The following is a 22,296-nucleotide window of genomic DNA, read 5'->3' as shown; positions in this document are numbered from 1 at the left end:
AATTCAGTGTACGGGTCCATGTCAGGCCAGAGAAATAACCAATTATGGTGGTTCAGAAAGGCAGAGTGAAGGACTCGGCCTCAGGTTATCAGATGAATTTCTGAGTCAAAGGCTGTTTTGTTTGGAGCTGACATTGTGTGAGGGAATCAAACATAAACATTATGCTTACCTCATTGGATAGGAGATTTTGAAGGTAAGAATATTCTTATAATAGGTATGTAAAGTTGAAAAGGTTTAATTATTCTTGTGGCTTTTTTATGTGATATAATCAATCCTTTTTCTATCTTCAAAGGCTCTACAAACACTAAACTGCACACGAACATGTACTTTGTCATATAAATAGAACCTTCTTGTGATGGTAGGATGAGATAAAAGGTTAAATGATCTGTTGGGGGCCACAGAGGAGCTGAAAATGGCTGCTTGTGTACTGGTCCTGTCTTTTGGTGCCAAATTCAGAGCTTGGGACCACAGCTCCTTCCTCTGCTGTTCTGTAGGAGAGATAAGTGGCTATCAGGAAAACGGAAAATTACATGGGATAGCAGGGAGCAATTTCACACAGAGGCACAATGTGGGTGCCACAGACAGGCAGATATGACAGAAGCGGGGTGGTTAGTGCAAGGTGAGCTCAATGATGATTCTGCAGCAGGTGGGGTATTCCACTGACTGCATGTTATGCCCCCCCAAGTGCACCCATAGCCCCAGGCAGCTGGCTCTTGGACCTGGAGTATAATGTATGCCAAGAAGAGCATAGCTCCATGTTTAAACATGCATGATGCATGAACACAGTAAGGTATGTGATAGACACTTTCTTGTGTGCCCCCACCCTAGCCTACTGAAGACTCCTTTCCTAGTACAGATAGGAGTTACGATAAAGACCTGCAGTAAAATCTTCTGAGGGAAGGTTTTGCTCAAGCAGTTTTTGCTCAGCTGACTTTTGAGACATACAGACTGATGGACTACCAGAGGCAGAACAAACATGTAGGAGCAGTGCAGCTGGAATCATAAATGTATGGATGCTTTGGGCAGCTGACTGAGCAGATGACTGCAGGCACTCTGCTGTCATACAAGAGGTGCAGTTAAACTGCTTGTATTCACCTGCATTCATGCGCTCACAGGCATACGCCTGGGTGAGCTGTAGCAATACATCACTTTGATGCAGAAACCAGATGCAACAGGCAGGCAGGAGGGGAGAGAGACTTCACTACAGTGCAGGGAGGATGCAGGATGCCATGGCTACCAGACAGCAATCTAACTGGATAGGTCTCGATTTATTATCAGGGTTATAATTCATGTTTTCAACACAGTCTCTCCAGAGCTGGACCTGAGCAAAAGCTGTAGATCCAAGGCCTTAATGCTGAGCTGTGAGATGAATCCATATCAAGAAAGGGAATTTGAACCCGAGTCATGCTTGTAAGGGGGCAGGCTTTGGAAACTGCTGGCCATGCTGTGGAATTTGGTATCTGAAGTGCAGCTCTCTGTGTTGAACTTCTTTCAGTGATGCAGGCAGCTCTGAAGGACTGACAGAACTGCATGCAGCTCGTGGCTCTGTCCCACTCTTGCAGGAGGACATGTTCACCCAGGGAACACTGTGAAACAGCGATGTCCATAAGCCCCGCTGCAGGGCATGACTCTCCAGAGCAGGCCAACATACACACTGGAGTCATGGAGAGCTGGAGGGGTGGTCAGACCACTGTTACTGAACCAGTGAGTTCTGTTGGTGGTATATTCTCACATTTACGGCCTACTGCTTAGTGCCCTAGGGTCACTCCTGAAGAGATGTGTGGTGGCACCAGAGATCTGTCTCTCTCCCCTGAGCTTTGAAGGAATGACACAAGTTGAACAAGTGTGTGCAGAAATATTGTTTCTACATTGCTCTTGGAGCAAGAAAAACTTGAGATTGGTGTCACTGGGAGTGGCTCAGCATCATTCATCAGTTGGTCATGGCAAGCACACATCCAGCTGAATGTTTTAGGCTGCACAACTTTATCCCTCTGAAAACAGCCTGCTCCTAAGCAGGAGGGGATGGAAGATCAAGTCCATCCTACAAGAAGTTTGTTAGAGGAGGGATATTAGACATTTGTTGTTTCCTCCTTTTTGTTTTTCCGCTTTATTCCCCATCCTGTGTTAAACAGTGCAAAGTGAATATGTTACTTTAAAGCAGTGGTGATAACAAGTTTTACTGAAGGCATTCACCATCAAAAATGTTTAGCTGGTTGCTGTTGAGAGGTCTGGAGCATTCCAGTTGCGTGCTTCGGGTTTCTGAACGTAGTACCCCAGTGCAGCCTAACCCTCCCTGTCACATCACATCTCTGACTTGCAGTCAGTGAAGCTATTCCTTAAATATTCAGTATGGCCTTAAACCAGGCCCGTGTCATGGCACGCACATTACATAACATTCTGAATCTTTAAATTAAACGTATGTATGTGGGTCTTGAGTACATAAAAAGCACTGAGGGGCCCTTCTTCTTATAGTTGTAGGAAGGCCATAGTGCTGGTGGCTGCAGCCCTGCTTTCTCTGGCCCTTTGCAGGCAGGCAGGCCCAGCCTGAGGGTTGCCAAGCTCATCCTGGCCCTGCCACTGTTTTTGCTGTGCTCCAGGAGCCTTCCCTGCAGTTCTGGCTTCCTAGCTTCACAGCACAGACATGCCTGCATGTCCCCCCGCCTCACTGCTCACTTCTTGTCTGTCCCACACAATGTGATGTCTTCCTTTCCCCGCTTCTGCCAGCACGACAGTTGGTGTGGTGGCTCATTTGGCTCATTTTGCATAAATCATGGAAGTGTTTATTTGGTTTAAATTAAAAACAAAGTCATGTTGGTGAGGTTTTTCATCAGGCAGTTCAGTTCCACAGTCTGCTCCGCAGATGGGTTGCAGGCCGTGGCACAGGGGCAGGAGGGAGCGTAGGGGATATGGGGCATGGATCTGTGCCCAGCCCCCTGCATCATGACACCACAGCCATCGGGAGCAGCATCAACAGCTTACAAGAGCAACACCAATCTGGGATTTATTGTAGTTTTTTGGAAATGTTGCACGCAGGGATTTATTGGCCTTTTGGATGCACTCAGCTCGTATGTTTGAGATATATTTTGAGGGCCAGAAGCTGGGATTTTCACATGTTCCCAATCAGGAGTGAAGGAAAAGCATGTAAAACTGCAAGCTGTGTAAGCACACAAGAACCAGCAATGCTGTGAGCAGGTGAGCTCACCTTGCAGAGCATTGCTGTAGCTCTGATGAGCAGAGCTGGCTGACACAGTGATGTGCCTCAAATTGAAGATTGTCCTCAATGTTCAGGTAGACCGCAGCTTTTACAGCTGGCAAGGAAAGCCTACGTCAGCATGGAGGTGAGGCTGTGTTCTGCGTTGAGACTTGAGCTGGCTGAGCTACTGCTGAAAGCCAGAGCAGGGAGTCCCAGCAGGGAGCTGCATATGCATGGGCTGTGTGGGCCAGAGCCAAGAAGAGTTTCAAGATCAGTGAATAAAGCAACTGAACTCAATGGATTCTTTGTTGGAAGCAAATAGGGAAGCAGTAGCATCTTAGAGAGGAAGAACAGACAAAGCAAAATGTAGCATAGCAGGGACTGAAAGTGCGCACGTGCATCTCAAACCAGATGTTACGCTACACCACATTTCACAGAGTGTGCATTAAGTACTGCTGTACAGTGTGCACGCACCTCAGCCCTGATGTGCACAGACACCACCTCTGCCCTGAAGATTTGACACTGTAACTAAATGTGGCTGGAGAAGAGAAGGGTACTGGGGGTGTGGTGGCTTCTCCAAGGTTACATAGCAGAATAAAACTGAAACCAGAGATTCTTGTCCTTCCTCCAGCATTTGGCCCACTGGATAGCAAGCTCATAATGCGGCTCTTTATGCTTACTTACTGCCTACTTACTGCCCTCTGTGAAGCTCAGTACTTTATAGGTATTGATTATTTAAGCCTTGAGTTGTGTCTGATAGAGGAATGTTATAATAATTGTTAGTATGCCATTTATTTCAAGTGTAACCAGAGATAACATAGCAAAGGGTAAAGCAAGATCTAAGCCAATCAATTCTTGGTATAATGTAATTAAATGATACTTTATACATAAGAAGCATTAATTCAGCTTTAATGGCTTGAATTGGTTTAGGTTTCTTAAGAAGCAATTGAGGAAATGCAGAATAAAAGGATGAACTCCTGGCCATGTTGAAATTGATTGGAGTTTTGCCATCAATCCCAGTGAGGCTCAAGTTTCTCCAGCTTGCATCAGCAGTGATGCTGAGCTGGCTGCCCTGCACTCGTCATTCCTTCTGCTGCTGCTTCTCCTTACTCAGCGTGCCATTCCCTCCAGTGCTGGATGTGTCATACAAGTCACATCGCCCTGGGACTCGATGAGGAATGTGGGTGAAGTAATGTTGCTGACTGAGTCTTGGACTAAACTGTATCCTGATTTTATTTGTCTTTTGGTACAGAAACTAGAGGAGTTCTCTGATGCATACCATCTCAATCAATTTACGACTGTTCATGTGTCTAGCTGTAACCACATGCTGCAGCGCCTTGATGGCTTGGGTCTGAAAAGACTGCATTTGGTGTGACTCCCTTTACAGATGCACATCTACACCATCCGTTTTTTTTCCTTTCTTTCTTTTGGAGAATAAGAATTTACTTCTGCTCTCAGTGAGGTTGCTAGCAGTTAAATATCCCCCCACGAGGCTTGGCAGTGCACATCTGCTGTGACAGAGCAGGGTGAGTGAAGGGTGTCACAAACTTTGCCACTGTTTGCCTGCAGATAATTTTGAACAGGACAGACTAATCATGTCAGGCACATCTGTTTCGCTGGTGGACCTGATTCTGCAGGCTTTCCACATGCACAGCTTCTCTTGGAAATAATGTATATGGAGGGCTGCAAGACTGGTCCTATCATGACTATTTCCTGGCAGTGTGAAAAGGCAGAAACTATTTTTAAATGAAAGCTTTGAATCAGAAGAATATTGCAGAGTGCAGCAAAAATTGTGTCAAAACCCTGAAATCATGGACTCGGCAGTTTTCTCATGCCAGCGGTTTTCTTCTGTTCATGATTTTACGACTGTGTTTTTGGAGGATTGGGCTGAGTGTTTTTTGTTGAGATGTTTCTGTTCCTCATGGTGGATATCATCTCATCAGCAGCATTCCCTGTGCTTGTCAGGCTGGGGAGAGACAATGCATTGAGGTGTGTTAACAGGGGTGGGCCTTTGCAAAAGAAAAAAAAAAAAAACTTTTGCTCTGCCTTGCACCCAGTCAAAATGGTTGCTTCAAGTTTGCCCTTAGGCTCATTATTTAGCTTTTTTGTTGGCTTTCAGATTTTGTGTTATGTTTCTGCCTTGGCGTGCATTTCCAACTTCTCATTGCAAGCACTCAGTGGTTGTTTAGAAAAAAAAAAAAAAGAGAAAATCTTTGTTTCTTCTCCTTAGCACCAGGAAATTATGCTCTCTTTACCCCATCACTTGCTTTTGCATAGCTCAAGGATGACTCAAAGGGCTTTTGCTTAGATTTTCATTTAAAACAAACCATCTGATTTGATCAGAGATCATTATTTCCCCTCCCCCGAAGAACTTCCAGAATGATTTGAAGATGTAAAAACAGGCAGTTTATAACCAAAATTGTTTTGCTGTCTTTTATGCAGTGGTCACTAGACAGCTATTGTCATAAAATCCACTGCCTCTGAGGGAGATGTTTTAGTTAATTAGTTGCAATCAGTAGAGTGCTTACAGAGTCAGTGCTCCTGCCTGTGTATTTTCCTGCTAACATAATCATAGGTTAGCGTATTGTGGCTTATTTCCCATACCTGTAATGCAAGGAAACTTTCTGAATCGCATGATCATAGAGGAAGACAAGGAGCATCTTTCTAATAGTCCCTTTTCCATTCTCTGGATCCACGAATAGCTCAGGTGAGCCCAATTATCTGATTTCCTGTTCTCCTCTTCAGCATCTTTGCTAATCATTTGGATGGAGGAGGTTCAGGGGGATCTCATCACTCTGTGCAAATATGTGAAGGGAGAGTGCAAAGAGGACTCTTTGCAGTGTTACCAGAACAAGAGACAGTGGGCACAAACAAGCATGGGAGATCAGGAAGCACTGTGATAGTGTGATGGTGACTAAGCATGAGTAGGCCAGGGCCTGTGGGTGTCTCTGCTTGAGCTGGGATTGAAGCAGATGCATCCAGAGGTTCCTTCAAAGTTCAGCCATTCTGTGATTCCGTCCCCCTGTACTCAGCACTGGAGACGTCACACCTCAAGTACTGTGTTCAGTTTTGGGCCCCTCACTGCAAGGAAAACATTGAGGCCCTGGAGCGTGGCCAGAGAAGGGCAACAAAGCTGGTGAGCGGTCTGGCATACAGGCCCTATGAGGAACAGCTGAGGGAGCTGGGATTGTCCAGTCTGGAGAAGAGAAGGCTGAGGGGAGACTTTATTGCTCCCTATAACTACCTGAAGGGAGGTGTAGTGAGCTGGGGGTCGGCCTCCACTCTTGTAATTAGCGGCAGGACTAGAGGGAATGGCTTCAAGTTGTGCCAGGGGAAATTCAGACTGGATGCTAGGAAATACTTCTCCAAAAGAGTGGACAAGCACTGGAATGGGCTGCCCAGGGAGGTGGTGGAATCACCAAACCTGGAGGTATTTAAAGAACATTTAGACATTGTGTTGAGGGACATGGTTTAGAGAGAACTATTGGTGATAGGTGGACGGTTGGACTGGATGATCTTGTAGGTCTTTTCCAACCTTGGTGATTCTGTTATTCTAATTTTCAGAACTAGGAGTCTGGCATTCTCCAAGGCCCATAAATATCTGTGACCCTGGCCCCAGTGATCTGGCTATCGTGGCAGTGCTGAGATGAGCCAGCTTGACACTGCTTAGAGTCACTGAGCACACTGTATTCACACATCCCTTTAGGGGCCTGTCTGCAGCCCAGATATGTCACCACACTGTGTAAACAGACAAAGCCTGGTGATTGCATAGATTCTACCCTTTGCTGTTTAGGCACCCAAAATTAATGACAAGGGAAAACAACCTGGTATATCTTTTGGTTTGAAAACTTGGGTGAAAAACAGTAACACGAGGGATACAGAAAGAGGTAAAAGCCGAGTGTTCACCCAGGTCTTGCTTTCCAGGTGACCTTGTATCCAGAGCCATGCACCACCTCCAGCCACTGAACGCCAAGCAGCACGGGAACGGCACGCCGATGCACCAGAAGCAAGGATCACTCTACTGGGAGCCGGAGGCTTTGTACACCCTCTGCTACTTCATGCACTGCCCGCAGATGGAGTGGGAAAACCCTAACGTGGAGCCATCCAAAGTCACGCTGCAGACTGAGAGGTAAGAGGCACCTTAGAGTGTTTTTAATATCCTTGTGAAGACATTTTGCTGATAAATCAGCCTTGCTGGCTAATTGCTAATTACAGCTTGTGCATAGGAGGCTGCAGAGCAGTCTGTTTTGGTTTGAGATCACCTTTTTGAAATCCCGTTTCTCTTGCTGAAATGCTCCATGGCTGACCCAATATATATCAAAAGTGACACCCAGTGGCTACATTCAGCAAATTGGTTCCAGATGTGCACTTGGTAGAGATTTCCGTTTTCTTTCTTTGTTGCTCAGCTATTCTGTGTTTTGGAAAAGAAAATGAGAACTTCTATTTCTGGCTTAGCAGGTCTGGGTATAAATGTGTCTTTCTACACATTAATAGGGTTTGACAGCTGTGATTTGGGAAGTGGAAAATGAGTAGAGTAGTGTGCAGCAGGGAGGGGTTGTTAGAGACACAGGGCCCCAGCTGCACGAGGTGCCCAGGCTTGTTATGTACCCAGCACAAGAGGAACTTGGGGGCTGCAAGCTCCTGCTCATCCATTGGGGTGTCCTGCTCGGGATGTGCCTGCATCCAGCTCTGCTGCTTTCATCCATCCTTTAGTATCAACCAGAGCAGAAGAAGTAAGTTCAAGACTCAGAATCTTCTGTAAAGAAAGGAGATGTCAGTAAAGCCATCTTGTCAAAAACCCAGCAGCCACTCTAGTAACAGGAGCCAAGCTCTGCCTCCACTTGTAGTCTCAGGCATGTTCTGTTATTTCGCTTCCATGAACCAGGAGTTGCCACTAAGGAGAGGAGAGGAGTGACCAGTGCTTGAAAAGAGATGGATATTCATGTTTAGGATGGTGTATCATCATGGTGCAAATGCAAGGTCCTTTTCCAAGCTGAACTCCGTATTCGTATCCTGATGTATCAGTGTGAGCCAAACTGATGCACACATGCACTGACAGTTGCATGTATGGAGCTTGGTTATTGTGAGAATGTCATTATATATGTAACTGAAAGTGGTATATGGTATCTTCATTGAAATAGTTTTATATCAATTATAGAAAATCAGACAAGAGGAAACTCTGGCATTAATGATGCTACTGGGAACTTTGCCATTTTCATTTCGATGGCATTTTGTTTCTTTCCAAGTTTGGGCCATTCAGCATGATCTTTGGTTTTTGCTCTGTTGATTCCCACGTATGAAAGAAAACAGAAGGGAAGCTAAAAGAACCTGAAATTTTTATATCTTTCTACATTAGTTTTATTTCATTAATTGTTAGCTAACCTTGCTCTTGCAGCAGGCCTAACTCATTAGCAAGAGCTCTCGTGGTTAGCACTACACTAAAAGTGGTGACTGAAATTAGAAAATATCCTCACCTGATTTGTAATCGTCATCTGTGGGAGTAATGCCATTGGGATCAGTGGAACTATGAAGTTTAGTAACAATGAGGCTCTGTTTTTGTAAAATTTCTAAAGACTTTCCTGTGGAAGGTGGAAGGGGCAGGAATATTTGTAGAATCTCATTTAGCATTTGCTTTAATAGGTTTTTCTTTTCCTGAGGTAGTCTTAATATATCTTCTCTTTGTTAGAGCAATTGAAATGCTGATTATATAAAGCCAGATGCAATTTCTCTTCTTTGCTATATTACAAGTATTCCGTTTGGCAAAATGTCTTCCTTTGGAAGACTGGTTTAACAACTGTGGTGTGTGGTTAGGGCCAAAGTAAGTACTCAGTGTTATTGCCAAGAGTTTGTGGTCAATTTTGGAAGGAACAGATACTCCTTCTATTGCCTAATCAAACATGCGTTTTTACTTAGTGTTGGAAAACACAAGTGGAAGTGATGCAGGGGTAAGCACGTGCCCAGATATTTCCACTGGATGTGCTGTTTAGCATGCCTCTCCAGCACCAGCTGGATGCAAGTATCTTGGGCTGCCCGGGAAGTAATCTGGTTCAGCTGATTTCTATTTAGTGCTCTGGGAAGCCTCCCTTCATATTTCCAGTCAAAGACTTATCAGTGCTGTTCTTTATATGCAGGCATGCTTTATGGTCCATGACTTATTTCTGATGTTTTCAGTTTTCGTGATGGGTTTTTATGCATTATGAGGAAGTGGGTTTGTTAAACATGACATTTTTATATGCAGAATATTTGCAGGCTTGATGCCTTATCTCTGTTCCCTATTCCCTCTCTTTTCCTCTGGCTGTGACAATGACTTTTATGTTGGAAAAAGCACAGACAGAAGGAAGGCAATCCAGGCAATTTCCCCCTACCCTGGCCTCTCTGGGTCCTGGCTTGTGCAGAGAAGCCAGAAACCGAGTGGATCTGGCCACAAACAGTATTTTCTTGGAACGAGGGTTGTCCTTGGCTCATGTGAAGATAACCTGGCTACTATTTTGGCCCCCTTTCCTGACCATGCATGCCCAGGTTGGAGAGTGTTGTGGGATGTGGCCAGAGAGCTCCCTGTGTGCTCAAGGAGCTTCTCCTCCTTCCCACCCCTCTCCAGTCCACTTGGGTTTGGACTCTCAACCACAGTTAAACTGGGTTGAGTTATGGAACCACAAGGGCCCTGCTTGTTCTTCTGCAGCAACCAGTTGTGGAGGGCAAGGCTGGAGCCTAATCCCTGCAACCAGGATGGCTGTAGTCCTGCCTGGGTTAGCACTTTCTAGCACAAAAAGCAACACCTCCTGTAAAGTCTCATGGGATGCATAAGATTGGATGTTTACCTTTGAATAAATCCAACACTTGGCTTCTAGGGAGTATTTTCTAGGGAGTGTTTCTCTGTGTTTGCTCTTCACGGAGGTAAAGGAATAAGAATGCAGTCTATTTATAATAGTGGTTGTCTTCACGTAAAATGAAAGGGAAAAAATATTATGCAATAATGAGGCTGGGAGAATAGGGAAGTGGCTGTGATTTCTCAGAAAATCTGGAAAATACTCCCTGCTTCCCAAGCTCCAGCAAACCCAACCAGAAGATAGATGTGTGACAGTCCTCCCACCTCCGAATTCATATGCTTCTTTCAGTCTGATCAGATTTGAATAAACCCTGTGCCTTTTGGCTGTGTTGTTGGCACTACCAGAAGCCGGTCCTGATGGGATGGATTATCTCAAGGCTCTGGGTACCGTGTAGATGGCTGTTTTGGCAGGTGTGAAGGTTCAAGAGTAATTTGGACTTGTTTGTGGGTCCACTGTTCCTAATGCATCCAGTCAGGATGCAATGGAGACATTTGTGCTAGATACTGTCTGTGAAACCATCATTCCTTTGGTGCCCTCACCTGTGTGCAGATGCGGATTATTTAGGTTTGTTCATTCTTCTGCTTTCCTGGGAATTAAAAAATGAAGGATTTGTCAATTAGACTACTGTTGCCAAGATTTCTTTCTAGCTTGCTGCTTCTGGTTTAATAAAAGGATCTGTCCTGTGGTTGTGTTTTGCTTTTCGGCTTCCAAAATTATTGCAAGTAATTTCTTAAGCACCGGAAAGCACAGAATCTGTAGTTGGCAGATTTGTATGATTCTTTTTCCTTAAGTGGTTCCTTACCCACTTTTACCCACAGCTGTATTGACAAAGTCCTCATGACTTCCTAACTCTCCATGTTCCCCATTAACAACTCATTGAGAAGCAGTGGCTCAGCACTCAGCCTGTCCAGGGCCACCCATCAGTTCTGCTCACAAGGCAGCAAAGCACCTTCCCCAGCGATTCCTCAGTTCCTTCTGCACTGGTACAGCTGTGTCCATAGAATGGCCATAAAATCATTTCACTAAGAGCATAGCCAGGAAGATGTGCCCCTGCTTTAAATCATTCTGTGGTGCGAACTCCAGCAACGGCCAGCAGAAAGCAGAGCGACCCATCAGGAGGGCAGCTGAGAGCGGAGAAAGCACAAGCATTGCACCTCTGGGAGAAACAGGAATGTGGAAGCTGTGGTATGAAACTGGTTGGTATGAAACTGGTTTAAGCTGCAGAATGTTTGCAGAAGATACTATATATGCTTGGCGTGCCAGTATGGCATGACCCTGTATTAACCCTATGGTAAAACCACGGCCTCGCTGAACTCCGGAATTATTGCCATGGCTTTATTCTCTGGGAGCTACTGAAAGGGAATCCCAAATTCATCCTCGTTCATCCTCTGCATTCACATCCTAAATATCAAACTTCCCACTTGTTAAAAATCGCTTCAGAATTGGTATTGGCAGCTGCCTGCAGTGTACTGGATTGCACATGGCACACGAAGTAGTACAGACAGCATTTGTAGCTCTGCTGTCAGACACCATATCCTTAAGGTGCTGGGGCTGTATTCTGAATCTAATCTACCAAGCAAGGCTTTAAGCTGTCCGTGTGATTGCTGTAGGATTTGTTAAATAGAGGCAACTGTGTGCAGTGTTGAGGGGAGTGCAGCATTGGGGCTGCTCCACACTCCCGTCAGTGCTCCTGTGGCTGGCTTTCCAGGGATTCATGTCGCAGCCAGGCGTGTCACATCCAATGTCAGAACTGCCTGGGACATACCTCCCCACTGTCACTGCTGGACAAGTCATCGCTCTGACCCAGTCGTGTTTCAGGTCTTGCACAGAAATGCTTTCAGGAGAGGCGGCAGGGACTGTGTGCCCTGGGTGTGAGCTGAAGGCCCCTGACTTGCAGGTCTCCCAGTGCAGACCCAAGTTCTGCAGGCTGAGTGCATGGCTAAATGTTGAACTGCCTTTGTCAGAGGTTTGGGCCATGCTTAGTGAGGCTTCAGGAGTCACAGAGGGGTTGAGCAGCCGGCTCCCTGTGCAGCACCTACGGAGTGCAGTGGGAAGCACTGGCTCTCAAGGAAGACAAGAAGTTTGTGGTTTAAATGTAAAATTCATGTTTTGCAGCCCAGAAACCCCTCCAAAATGCCTGCTAAGGATTGGAGAAAGTTTACTTTTCTGGGCTCCAGTAGCACTAAGGATGGGCTAGAACTGTATATATGGTTTTGCTGTTTTTTTTTTGTAAAAGAGGACTATAAGAATTGAGAATGCTTTTCATTCAGCATATTGGGATTTTCTTTCAACAACACCCATGTAAATATAAAGACAAACAAATGAAAAGATCTTTTCATCACTTTAAAGCTGCTGACTCATATCTGCAAGCAGGAACATCTCCCCCACCTTTGTCTGAATATGCTTTTCTGGAAAAGATACGGCCTTATGTGCTGGAGGGGAAGACATGTGAGGAGCAGCTGAGGGCCCTGGGTTTGCTCAGCACAGAGCAGAGGAGCTGAGGGGAGCCCTGATGGCGGCTGCAGCTCTCACAGGGAGCGGAGGGCAGCGCTGAGCTCCGCTCTGTGTGACAGCCACAGGGCCCGAGGGCACGGCATGGAGCTGTGTCAGGGGAGGGGAGGCTGGGGGTTGTGGACAGGATCTGCACCACAGGGCAGTGGGCATAGGCCTGAGGTGTCAGAGTTATAGGAGCATTTGGACACCACTGTCAGACATAGGGTCTGATTTCTGGGCGGTGCTGTGTAGAGCCAGGGGTTGGACTCCACGATCCTTGTGGTCCCTTCCAACTTGGGATGTTCTGTAATTCTTTTCTCAGAAGCGCTGCTCTCTCAAATGCCAGCAATGACCTGTGTTCTAAGGTAAAGCAAGTTTGGGTCTGTACAGTTGTGGCCGCTTTCCATCTGCTGAAACTGAGGGAGGGATAGCAAGAAACATCCGGTTAGAATGGTTGTGCCTGCAGATGTCTGCAAGGCAGAGGACCTCGTGGGTCCCAAACTGTCCCAAAATAGCTGTGAGAGAAGTGTGGGGCGTGGTGCTGCAGCAGGGAAGTGCAGAGTGCTAGAGAGGTCAGGCTTTGGCCTTCTCAGCTGTAGCTCAGCTGTAGCTGTAGCTGTCACCTCCCCATGTGAGTATGAAGTAGGTGTGGAAGCGAAAGAGGCCTGGGATGCTGCTTCTATAGGAATAGATGTCTGAATGTAGAGAGAGCAGCCCTGATAGTTCTCTTTTCAGTTTAAGCAGGAGTCTGGTGAGGGCATTTTCCAAGAGGAGCTGTCTGTCACCTTGCCGGGGACTGGGGACATTGCAGAGAAGGGTCTGGCCTCTTGGGAGCTCTTCATTCTCCTCCCCCTGCAGCTCTTCTGCATGGGACCTGGGCTGCCTCCACACAGAGACCTCTCTCTGCATCCCCATCTGGGAGAGTTTTTCCCTTAGTTCAGGAAAATGTCAGAGCTTGTGCCAAAATCCATTCATTTTCAAGACATGACTTAAGATCATGTTTAGCTTCCCAGCAGTGCATGGAAGTAGCCTGGAGTGTGCCCTTACTGCTGAGCACAGGTGCAGGGGGGCTGGAGGAGGAGGTCAGTGACTTCTCTGCCCTGGATCTCCTTGTTGCTGCCTGCCTTTGTGCAGCAGAGATAAATCAGTTGTGAGTGCTACAGTGATGTGATGCATTCACCTAATCTGTTTTTGCAGAGTGTTACTTGGAAAGTGATACATATCTTGCTGATGTCATACTATCTTGTGGATTGCCACCTTCCAATAACTTTGTGATCCTCTTTCTCCTTTGGCACACAAATAGCATTCAAAAAAAAAAAAAACCCAACAACTTCACATGATGCATAGACTCCTGAAGGGTATTTTTAACCTATTGCTCTCAACCATATTTGGTTCTCCTCTCAAAACACAAATTCCCTGACATGCTTGGATAGGCAGTGGCGGGGCTTTTTGCCCTGGAAGAAAAAATGTAATATATTCTGAGTGAATCTCACATCCTCCCATGCAGAGTAAAACCGGCCTTTAGAGAAAATCCTGCAGCTTCCCCAGAACACTGCTTCTCTTCCCTTTCAGGATTTATTGCACCAAATAAATTCGTTTCTATTTCTCTGCTGAAGCTTGCAAGATCAGGAGAGAAAACATGACATCTTTGCAGCATTGTTGGTTCAGTTCCTGTAAGTAGTATAATTTGCCTTTCAGTACTGCAGTATTTGTACTGCAGTGGGGCAGATCTTCTGCTGGGTGAGCTTCTGCCCTGCTCAAGAAGGGAGAAGTAATGAGCCCCTGAGTTGCCTGTTTTAGAGGAGGGCAAACCATAGCCTAGGATTTAACTTCCTGTTAACTGTTTCCAGTGCACCAGGGTCTGTGTGTAATTATATGCTTTTTTACACTTCCAGCATGATTTGCACTGTTTGCTCAGTGAGTGATGAAAACAGCTCCCACCAATCAGTTGTTCCCAGCAGTCATGAATGCAGGGAGCTGCCTTGCCGAGCCCTTTGCCACCAGCCTCCCTCTTCTTATCAGCCTCCTTCCATGGCAGTGGCAGGTCTGGAGAAAGGGAAAGCCTGGAAATAAATGCAGCCTGGTCTCAAGGTGATGGAAATGCATTTGAATGGAATAATAATGGAAGTGTCAAGTCAGCAGAAGTTGTCATATTTCAGAAGGAGGTTATTCGTTTACGTGCCCATGCGAATTGGGAACCTGGTGTCCTAGGGAAAGTCAGTGGCCTTAGGGCTTCTGCGTCCTTCAGCGCTTTTGAAATATCTCATTCCTCCTTAGGGATATTAATATCAGAGCTCTGTAAAGTTGGTTCATCATAAGAAAAATAAATGGCATAAAAAGCTATAAATAGGAAGAAGACATTCCAGAATCAACATTTGATTAAATCATTTTTCTCGGGGTAGATTCTTTTTGGGTAAAGTTAGGTGTTTAAAATGTAGAGTTTTTGCCTGCAGGGTACCTAATCCAGCCTTTGCTCTGTTGGATGGGACCATGGAAGGCAAGGCAAGTCAGGGAAAGCAATATCAGATAAAAAGGAGCAGGAGAAAGGAAGGAAGTGGAAGTAGGGGATGATGCTGTGCTAGCAGAATGATACTGAACCAATAAACATAGAATGTATGGCTAAGAAGGAGGAAAAAGGGAGCCACCAAGGAAAGATGACAAAAGGTGTAGGGTTGCTGAGGAGAAGGTAGAAGCAGATTAATTGCAGATGTTCCTACAGCAGTCATTTACAAGCTTCATCTCTCTATCTTATTTTATTTTTAATATTATAACAGTATCTGTTAACGTCCCTTAGCCATGGTATCTTTTTTGCAGGTTGGATAGAACTATCTTACCATGTCTACATAGTTTTCAGCAGTCCTATCTTAAGTACAGAAATTACAGCACAGTTTACATGCAGCTTTTGGGCAGGGTATTTTTTTATTTCTTTATTTTTATTTTTAATTTTAGAATTTTGGAGTTTTATGCTGTATCTTCTACCCTACCTCAGCTCTTCTCCACCCAGACTTTGCCTCCTCCACACTGTGGAGGATACTGTCAGCACTGGGATGTCCACAAAAGCCATCTGGGGATGGAAAAGCTACTACTGTGACTTGCATTGCTCTCTAGGTTTTGTTCACCACAGTCTCCCAGGCAGTGACTTTCCAAGATGTTCAGCTGCAAATCCTCCTTGTTAATTTATTTTTACCCTAAACACAGGCTTGGAGTAACCAAGCACAGACTTGGAGTTACCAAGCACAGGCTTGCTTCTCCTTCACAGTTTGGCATATTTCTCTTTATCTCTAAATAATTTTGAGCGTAGATGTGGGCAAGCAGTGTGCTGTGTGCTTCTTGTAAGGCGTGGGCTGCTCCTGCTAGGACATGGGGCTGTCCAGGTGCCATGGAGTGAATGGCCATCTCTGGGAGTGGCCACACACTGTCAGTGACAGAGTGGGGGCTGCGACCAAGTCCCACTGTGCCCTCTGTGGACAGTTGTGTGTGGTTTTGCTCACATGGCAGAACAGCCGGTACCCAAAGGCAGAGCAACTTGATACAAACAGCAGTAGGTTTAAAAGTGAGATGATCCAGTCTGATTGCTGATGGCACTCAACAATGCAGAGGAAGCAGCTGTTAAGGTCCCACTTTGCAGCGAGGTCCACATTGTGTCATTGGAAATGCTGGAGATGTCCTTGCACATTGCCTTGGCGTGCCCTGCATCCTGCAGGTGTCAAGGTCGGGGTCTCCTCTCTCCACCCTGGATGGTCCTTGTGTGGCACCAAGGAGAGTTCCCAGCCCCAGTGCATCACCCAGAGTGGGGTGCCATCCTGTGCTGGCTGCTGCCCTCTTTTGTGATGCGTGGTGCAAAGGTGGGGGAGGACTGTGTGTGTGAGTGCACTGATCTCACAGGGGGCCCGTAAATGAGCGTGGCACATAAATCTCAATTTTGACTAATCCTGCTACAGAGACAGGACGAGACATCTTGATTTAAACCCGTGTGAAATTTGCTGAGCTGGTTTTGCTCTCCTACAGTTTCATTTTGTATCTTTCCTTCTCTCTCCCTGTGTTTTGCATCCTTTCTGTACACTGCAAGCGCATCCATGCGCTCATCCCCTAAGCTACCACCCCGTAGCTGTTGTTTTGCTGTTCATACCGTAGCACTGATGTCTGTGTGCTTCCCCCAGGCCGTTCATCGTGCTGCCGCCCCTGATGGAGTGGATTCGGGTCGCCGTGGCTCACGCGGGGCACCGGCGCAGCTTCTCGGTGGACAGCGATGACGTACGGCAGGCAGCCAGGCTCCTGCTGCCCGGAGTTGACTGTGAACCCCGACAGCTAAAGTAAGTGCACAGAAAGATGAGATGCTTTGTGCAAAACGTCTCCCTCTCTCCCAGTGACGGCGAATTAGCAGGCAGGCAGAGGGCTCTCTCATTTCCCCGAGAGGTGCACGGATGCTCGGGCTCGTCGCTGCGTGCGCTGCGAAATCGGCTCTAGGATTTGCTCACATCCGTGGATAAGCTGGTTGCACGGTAATGGGTGCCTGAATATCTCACAGCTGGGCCGAGCCCGTAATCTGCTCGCCTGTTTTTTTTCTCTTACTGTTAGGTTCTGCTTGGTAATGAGGGGCTGAAATTTTCTGCTAATTGTCTGCTTCACATTGCTTCGCCCTAGAATACTGAGATATAACTGGCAAGGCTGCAGATATTTTCAGTGCTTTGTTTTCAACGTTAATGGTTAAAGGGCAGATTTAAACTTGTAGGTAAGACTGCTTCTCATGGTAAAATTGTATTTTTCATGCTAATGTCAGTTCAAATTAGTTGTAAATGTCAGCCTAGATAATTTGACTTTTTCATGTATCAGATGTGACCTTTTGGTTTTCTAATGAAGTCCTAAAGTATTTATTGCCAGAATGTTTTTAGTGTCTGTTTTGCTTCAATGTTATATGCATGTTCAAAAGCATGATCTAGGGCTGTGCTATAGTCAAGAATATAGTTGGTTTCGATTTCCACATGAAAAGGCATTACGAATCTGTCTGCCAAAGGAGAAATTACTCACTGATAACTACTTTATGAATTTGTACCTAAAAAAAAAACCCAAACAATTTTCATCAGTCTGCTTCTCCTACGGCACTAGGTGCATTCCTCCCTGCAACACAGAAGGCAGAGAAATGAGCTATATGATTAGCTGTGACAACCTGCATCAGAGCAGCTGGGTTGTGTTGACTCTGGCCTTGACATGCTCTTTCACCAGAGAGCATAATACTTTACTTTGTGATCTGCATGAGATTTTTATAGTCGAAGCTATTGAATATTTAATTGAAGAAATATGTTGAATTTCAAAAGCTAAATCTGGAGCGTTTCATATTTCAGATATTGACTGTAATTGCTTCCCTTCAGTGTGAACATCTTGACCCTCATTTCCAGAAGTGCAGCATTCTGCATCTCTACTGAAATGTCAGGACTTAGGGGCACAATGTGCTTTCTGAGGACCTAGTGCCTGGTTTCTAAGAGGCACCATAAATTAAATTCCTGTTTTGGTATTTGGGTAGGATTTCAAATAAGGCAATAATGTTTGCACTGTTAATAGTCTGTCTTAAAAAGGAAGGTAGGTATAGTTAAATATTTGTGCATTTAAAAAAGTGCTCTGTACCATTCTTCAGGTTTGTCACTGTGCATGTATGTGGATAGATAGATAGATAGATAGATAGATAGATAGATAGATAGATAGATAGATAGATAGATAGATAGAAAGAAAAGAAAGAAAAGAAAGAAAAGAAAGAAAGAAAGAAAGAAAGAAAGAAAGAAAGAAAGAAAGAAAGAAAGAAAGAAAGAAAGAAAGAAAGAAAGAAAGAAAGAAAGAAAGGAAGAAAGGAAGAAAGGAAGAAAGGAAGAAAGGAAGAAAGGAAGAAAGGAAGAAAGGAAGAAAGGAAGAAAGGAAGAAAGGAAGAAAGGAAGAAAGGAAGAAAGGAAGAAAGAAAGAAAGAAAGAAAGAAAGAAAGAAAGAAAGAAAGAAAGAAAGAAAGAAAGAAAGAAAGAAAGAAAGAAAGAAAGAAAGAAAGAAAGAAAGAGAAAGAAGAGGGAGGGAAGAAGGGAGGGAGGGAAGGAGGGAGGGAGGGAACGAGGGAGGAAAGAAGAAAGCAAGAAAGAAAAAGAAAGCAAGAAAGCAAGAAAGCCAGAAAGCCAGAAAGAAAGAAAGAAAGAAAGAAAGAAAGAAAGAAAGAAAGAAAGAAAGAAAGAAAGAAAGAAAGAAAGAAAGAAAGAAAGAAAGAAAGAAAGAAAGAAAGAAAGGAAGAAAGAAAGGAAGAAAGGAAGGAAGGAAGGAAGGAAGGAGAAAGAGAAAGAGAGAAAGAGGGAGAGAGAGAAAGAGGGAGAGAGAGAGAAAGAGCTGGATTGGATGGGGCCCTGGGCAGCCTGATGGGTGGTAGCCCTGCCCACAGCAAAGGGCTGGTCCCTTCCAACCCAACCGTTCTGTGATTCTCTGAATAACTTGTTAGATAATTTTCCAAAAGTTTCAAAATCACTTGAAGTTGAGGAGAGTTGTATTATGACCAAAGAAAAATTATTAGTGATGTGGCAGGAATGAGCCTGAAGAGCGCAGCCCAGAATTAATCAGGTGGGAATGAAAAACTAAGTCATTCTGGAGATGAGCTCTGGAGTTCACAGAGACCAGACATTACAGTGTGCCCTTGTTTGACTCAAGGGGACTGATACACCTGCTGACGTCTCATAGTGAGAGTCTTTCCCCACAGCATGGACAGAGGTCTGCAGATGAGTTTCATGGTACTTGTGTTTGGGTCAAGGTCTGTCCATGGTGGAGGTTGTTTCTGGCATGGGCACTCAGGCCCTGTGTGCCTGTAATCCTGAGATGCAGAGGAGAGCTGTGCTATTCTGAACAATAATGTCAAGCATTGAGATATTAATTTGAAATCTTGCAGTTGTTGGTTTTTATTTGTATTTTATACAGACTCTCTCTGCTTCTCATAGCCATCAAGTCAAGTGCCAGCATTTCATGCCTCCCTGTGAGGGAGGGAGTGTTCCCAACTATCCTTTCTTCAACAAGCACCGATGCCATCAATGTAAACATTGGGAGAGGACACAACAGCTTTGCAGGGGATGGCTTTACAAATAATGCTGTGTGATGAATGGCAGCTGAAGGATTTTAAATGCAGCGAGCTTGATATATTTTTGTGACTTTCATAAAAATGTCTTAATAAGTAGAGCCTTGTGACCCATTCAATTCCTAGACTTTTCTTAGCATTCTGCTTTAGTCCCTTAAATACAGAAACCCAAACCAAAAAAATCACCACTGTTAGATCCCATGGCCCATGTCCTGTGCTGTGAAGCTGCATCGTTCTGTGGTGTTGATTCACAACCTGTCATTGCTAACACATAAAGCAAAATCAGCTTCCATGCCGGAAAAATGCTGTTATGGAGAGAGGGAGTGCTCAGGCAGAATCTCAAAGGCTATGAAGTTCAGATAAAAAACAAATGTTCATTGTCTTATCTGGACTACAGCATGGTCTCCCGGTGGAGCCATGTGCCACCTCCCAGCGCAATCACATACTCCTACAATGAGGTTCCAGATATATGTTTGTAAATCATCTCTGCTGTCTTCCTGCCTTTCATTCCAGTACTTCCTCTCTTTCTTCCCTCTTCTTGATCTTTAGAAATCCATCTCCATAATTTCTTGAAGTCTCCTGAAAGGGAAGCTGCTTTTGCTCTGTGTATAGGACTGAGGGAGGTTGATATCAGGCAGAAGCTGTCTGTCTCCTTCCCAGTCTCCTTTCATTTTACAGCAGCAGACGTGCCAGAAAGTTTCTACCCTTTCTCAGATTTGGGAGATGAACAAGGATTTAAATGTTCAACCTTACCCCAGGAGTGGGAGCTTTAAATAGAGCAGTTGTCTCCACCTCTTGCAAGGAGGTAGGTTTCACAGATGGGTTGACTGCTGGATTTACAACAGCTAGCTGAGACTGAAACCCAAGATATTCTTTGTCACAGTGGGAGACCAGACCTAAATAACATCCTAAGGCCATCCAGGCCTTCTTGTGCCACTTGAAACAGCTGGATGTAGCCAGTAGAGTCATGTGCCAAGCAGCTCCCCGCTGGCATAAATCTGGTGAAGGTGGGTGCTCTGCCCCCAGCTCTAGGCTTTTGGTTAGTGAAGGCATCAGGGATGAGGGAAATTTGCTGTCAAAGGGGTGTGGTGGTATCATTTGTGTTGGACCTGCTCCTGTGCTGCAGTAAGGCAGCATTGTTCTCAAACTGCTCTGGGTCTGTCTGGCTGTGAACAGATGCCTGCCTTTGACTGCTCCTCTTCATCGCATCAGCAGAGTGTACCTTCCCCTTGCTCAATCTAATACAAACAGCTCTTCACACATCTCCTTCCTTCCTCCGTTCTGTAGGACGATTGTTTAAAAAAGAATACCAAATGTGTTGGATGTACTGGGGGGAATTGCTAATGGATGACTGCATATGGGGTCTGGAGGCTGAAGGCGGGGAAATAGAGCAAAGGAGGAGCATCCTGCATTGTTCAGTGCAAAGGCTGTTAGTGGCAGTCCTGGAGGATGCAAAGATGCTGGAACAAATTGATCAGAGAGGGGTGGCTGTGTCATGCACAACAGAGACTGTTACATGGTCAGTCCTGCACGTGACTGAATGAAGCTCTATTTTCAGGCCAGTCAGAAGTTAAAAGAAGGCTATAGTCTGGGGTGCAGGTGCATGATGTGGGCATGCATGTTCATGCTGGTGTCCAGAAGCAATAAAAATTTGATTGCTTTTCAGGCTAGCCAATTCTTTGTGGTTGCAGCAGTGTCTGGAAACCCTCTCAGGTTTGTCAGTGCCCTGTCCCCTTGCTCAGTTCACTGGAAGGCTGTAGTGCTCCCAGCTGGTTGCTGGGAGAGAAGCAGAGATCAGTAGCGTCAGTGGATGGTTTCTTCTTTTCTCTTGATGAAAATGCTCGTGTCTTTACTTGAACACTAGAGAAGCAAGAAGGTTTTCTGCAGCATTCATGACTGTCTAGCATAGGCCACAGCTGCTTCACAGAGGCATGCGTTGGCAGGAGGATCCCAGGGCAATTCTTTAAGCAGATCTTAACTCCAGTCAGGCAATTGTAACCAACCAACCGGTACTCTCCCAGGTGAGCAATGACAGAATCAGAGGGAACTGTGTGGAGCTGTGTCAGAGGGTGGGCCAGGTCAGATGCTAGGAAAAAGTTATTCACCAGAGGGTAGTGGGCATGGAGCAAGTATCTCAGAGCAGTGGGCATGGCCCCAGCTGCCAATCTTCAAGCATATGGATAATGCTTTCAGACATACGGTCTGATTTTTTGGTGGTGCTGTGTGGAGCCAGGGGTTGGACACCATAATCCTTGTGAGTCCCTCCCAACCCAGGATATTCTATGACTCTCTGATTCAAATTCTTACTGCCCTATATATGCTTTGACAAATGTTGTTGGAGACGACAGCGTCACTGCTGCTTGTCTCTAAGATTGCTGGGCTTGCCTACAACGATGGCAGCAAATACTCCTTTCTGCTCTGACTGGCTGAGAACCTGGGTCCTGTCTATGCTCCTGACCACGGACACACCAGATTTTCTCCTCTCTTCCTGCAGTGCAGAGAGGAAACTGGTATATTTATGTCCCAGCCTTGAGAAGGCGCCTGGGAAAAGTGTGCAGCAGTGCTAACAGATGCCATCACCCAAGAGTGAAGAAGAAGGAAGAAAATCATGATGGGGAGAGAAAACTAAATAATAACATCAAGGTTATGAAAACAGAAAAACAGGCGTCAAAAAGGGAATGAACTAGGCAGCA

At 45.5% G+C, this 22,296-nt stretch overlaps 1 protein-coding gene across 2 annotated transcripts in view; it reads left to right on the top strand.

The window, feature by feature from the left end:
• Nucleotides 1–22,296, top strand: part of ABTB3 (ankyrin repeat and BTB domain containing 3) — a 166,078-nt gene that overhangs the window by 101,578 nt on the left and 42,204 nt on the right. For both annotated transcript variants that reach the window (XM_065743075.1, XM_065743074.1), the window contains exons 3-4: nucleotides 7,118–7,322; nucleotides 16,674–16,826. In XM_065743075.1, the coding sequence (XP_065599147.1) occupies nucleotides 7,118–7,322; nucleotides 16,674–16,826 (358 nt within the window). The remainder of the gene's footprint in view (nucleotides 1–7,117; nucleotides 7,323–16,673; nucleotides 16,827–22,296) is intronic.

The sequence above is a fragment of the Cyrtonyx montezumae genome, unplaced genomic scaffold (genome assembly GCF_038088225.1).
Source record: "Cyrtonyx montezumae isolate F1298 unplaced genomic scaffold, pur_monq_1.0 scaffold_3, whole genome shotgun sequence".
Taxonomy (NCBI): Eukaryota; Metazoa; Chordata; class Aves; order Galliformes; family Odontophoridae; genus Cyrtonyx; species Cyrtonyx montezumae.
This window is presented reverse-complemented; position numbering and strand designations above follow the sequence as displayed.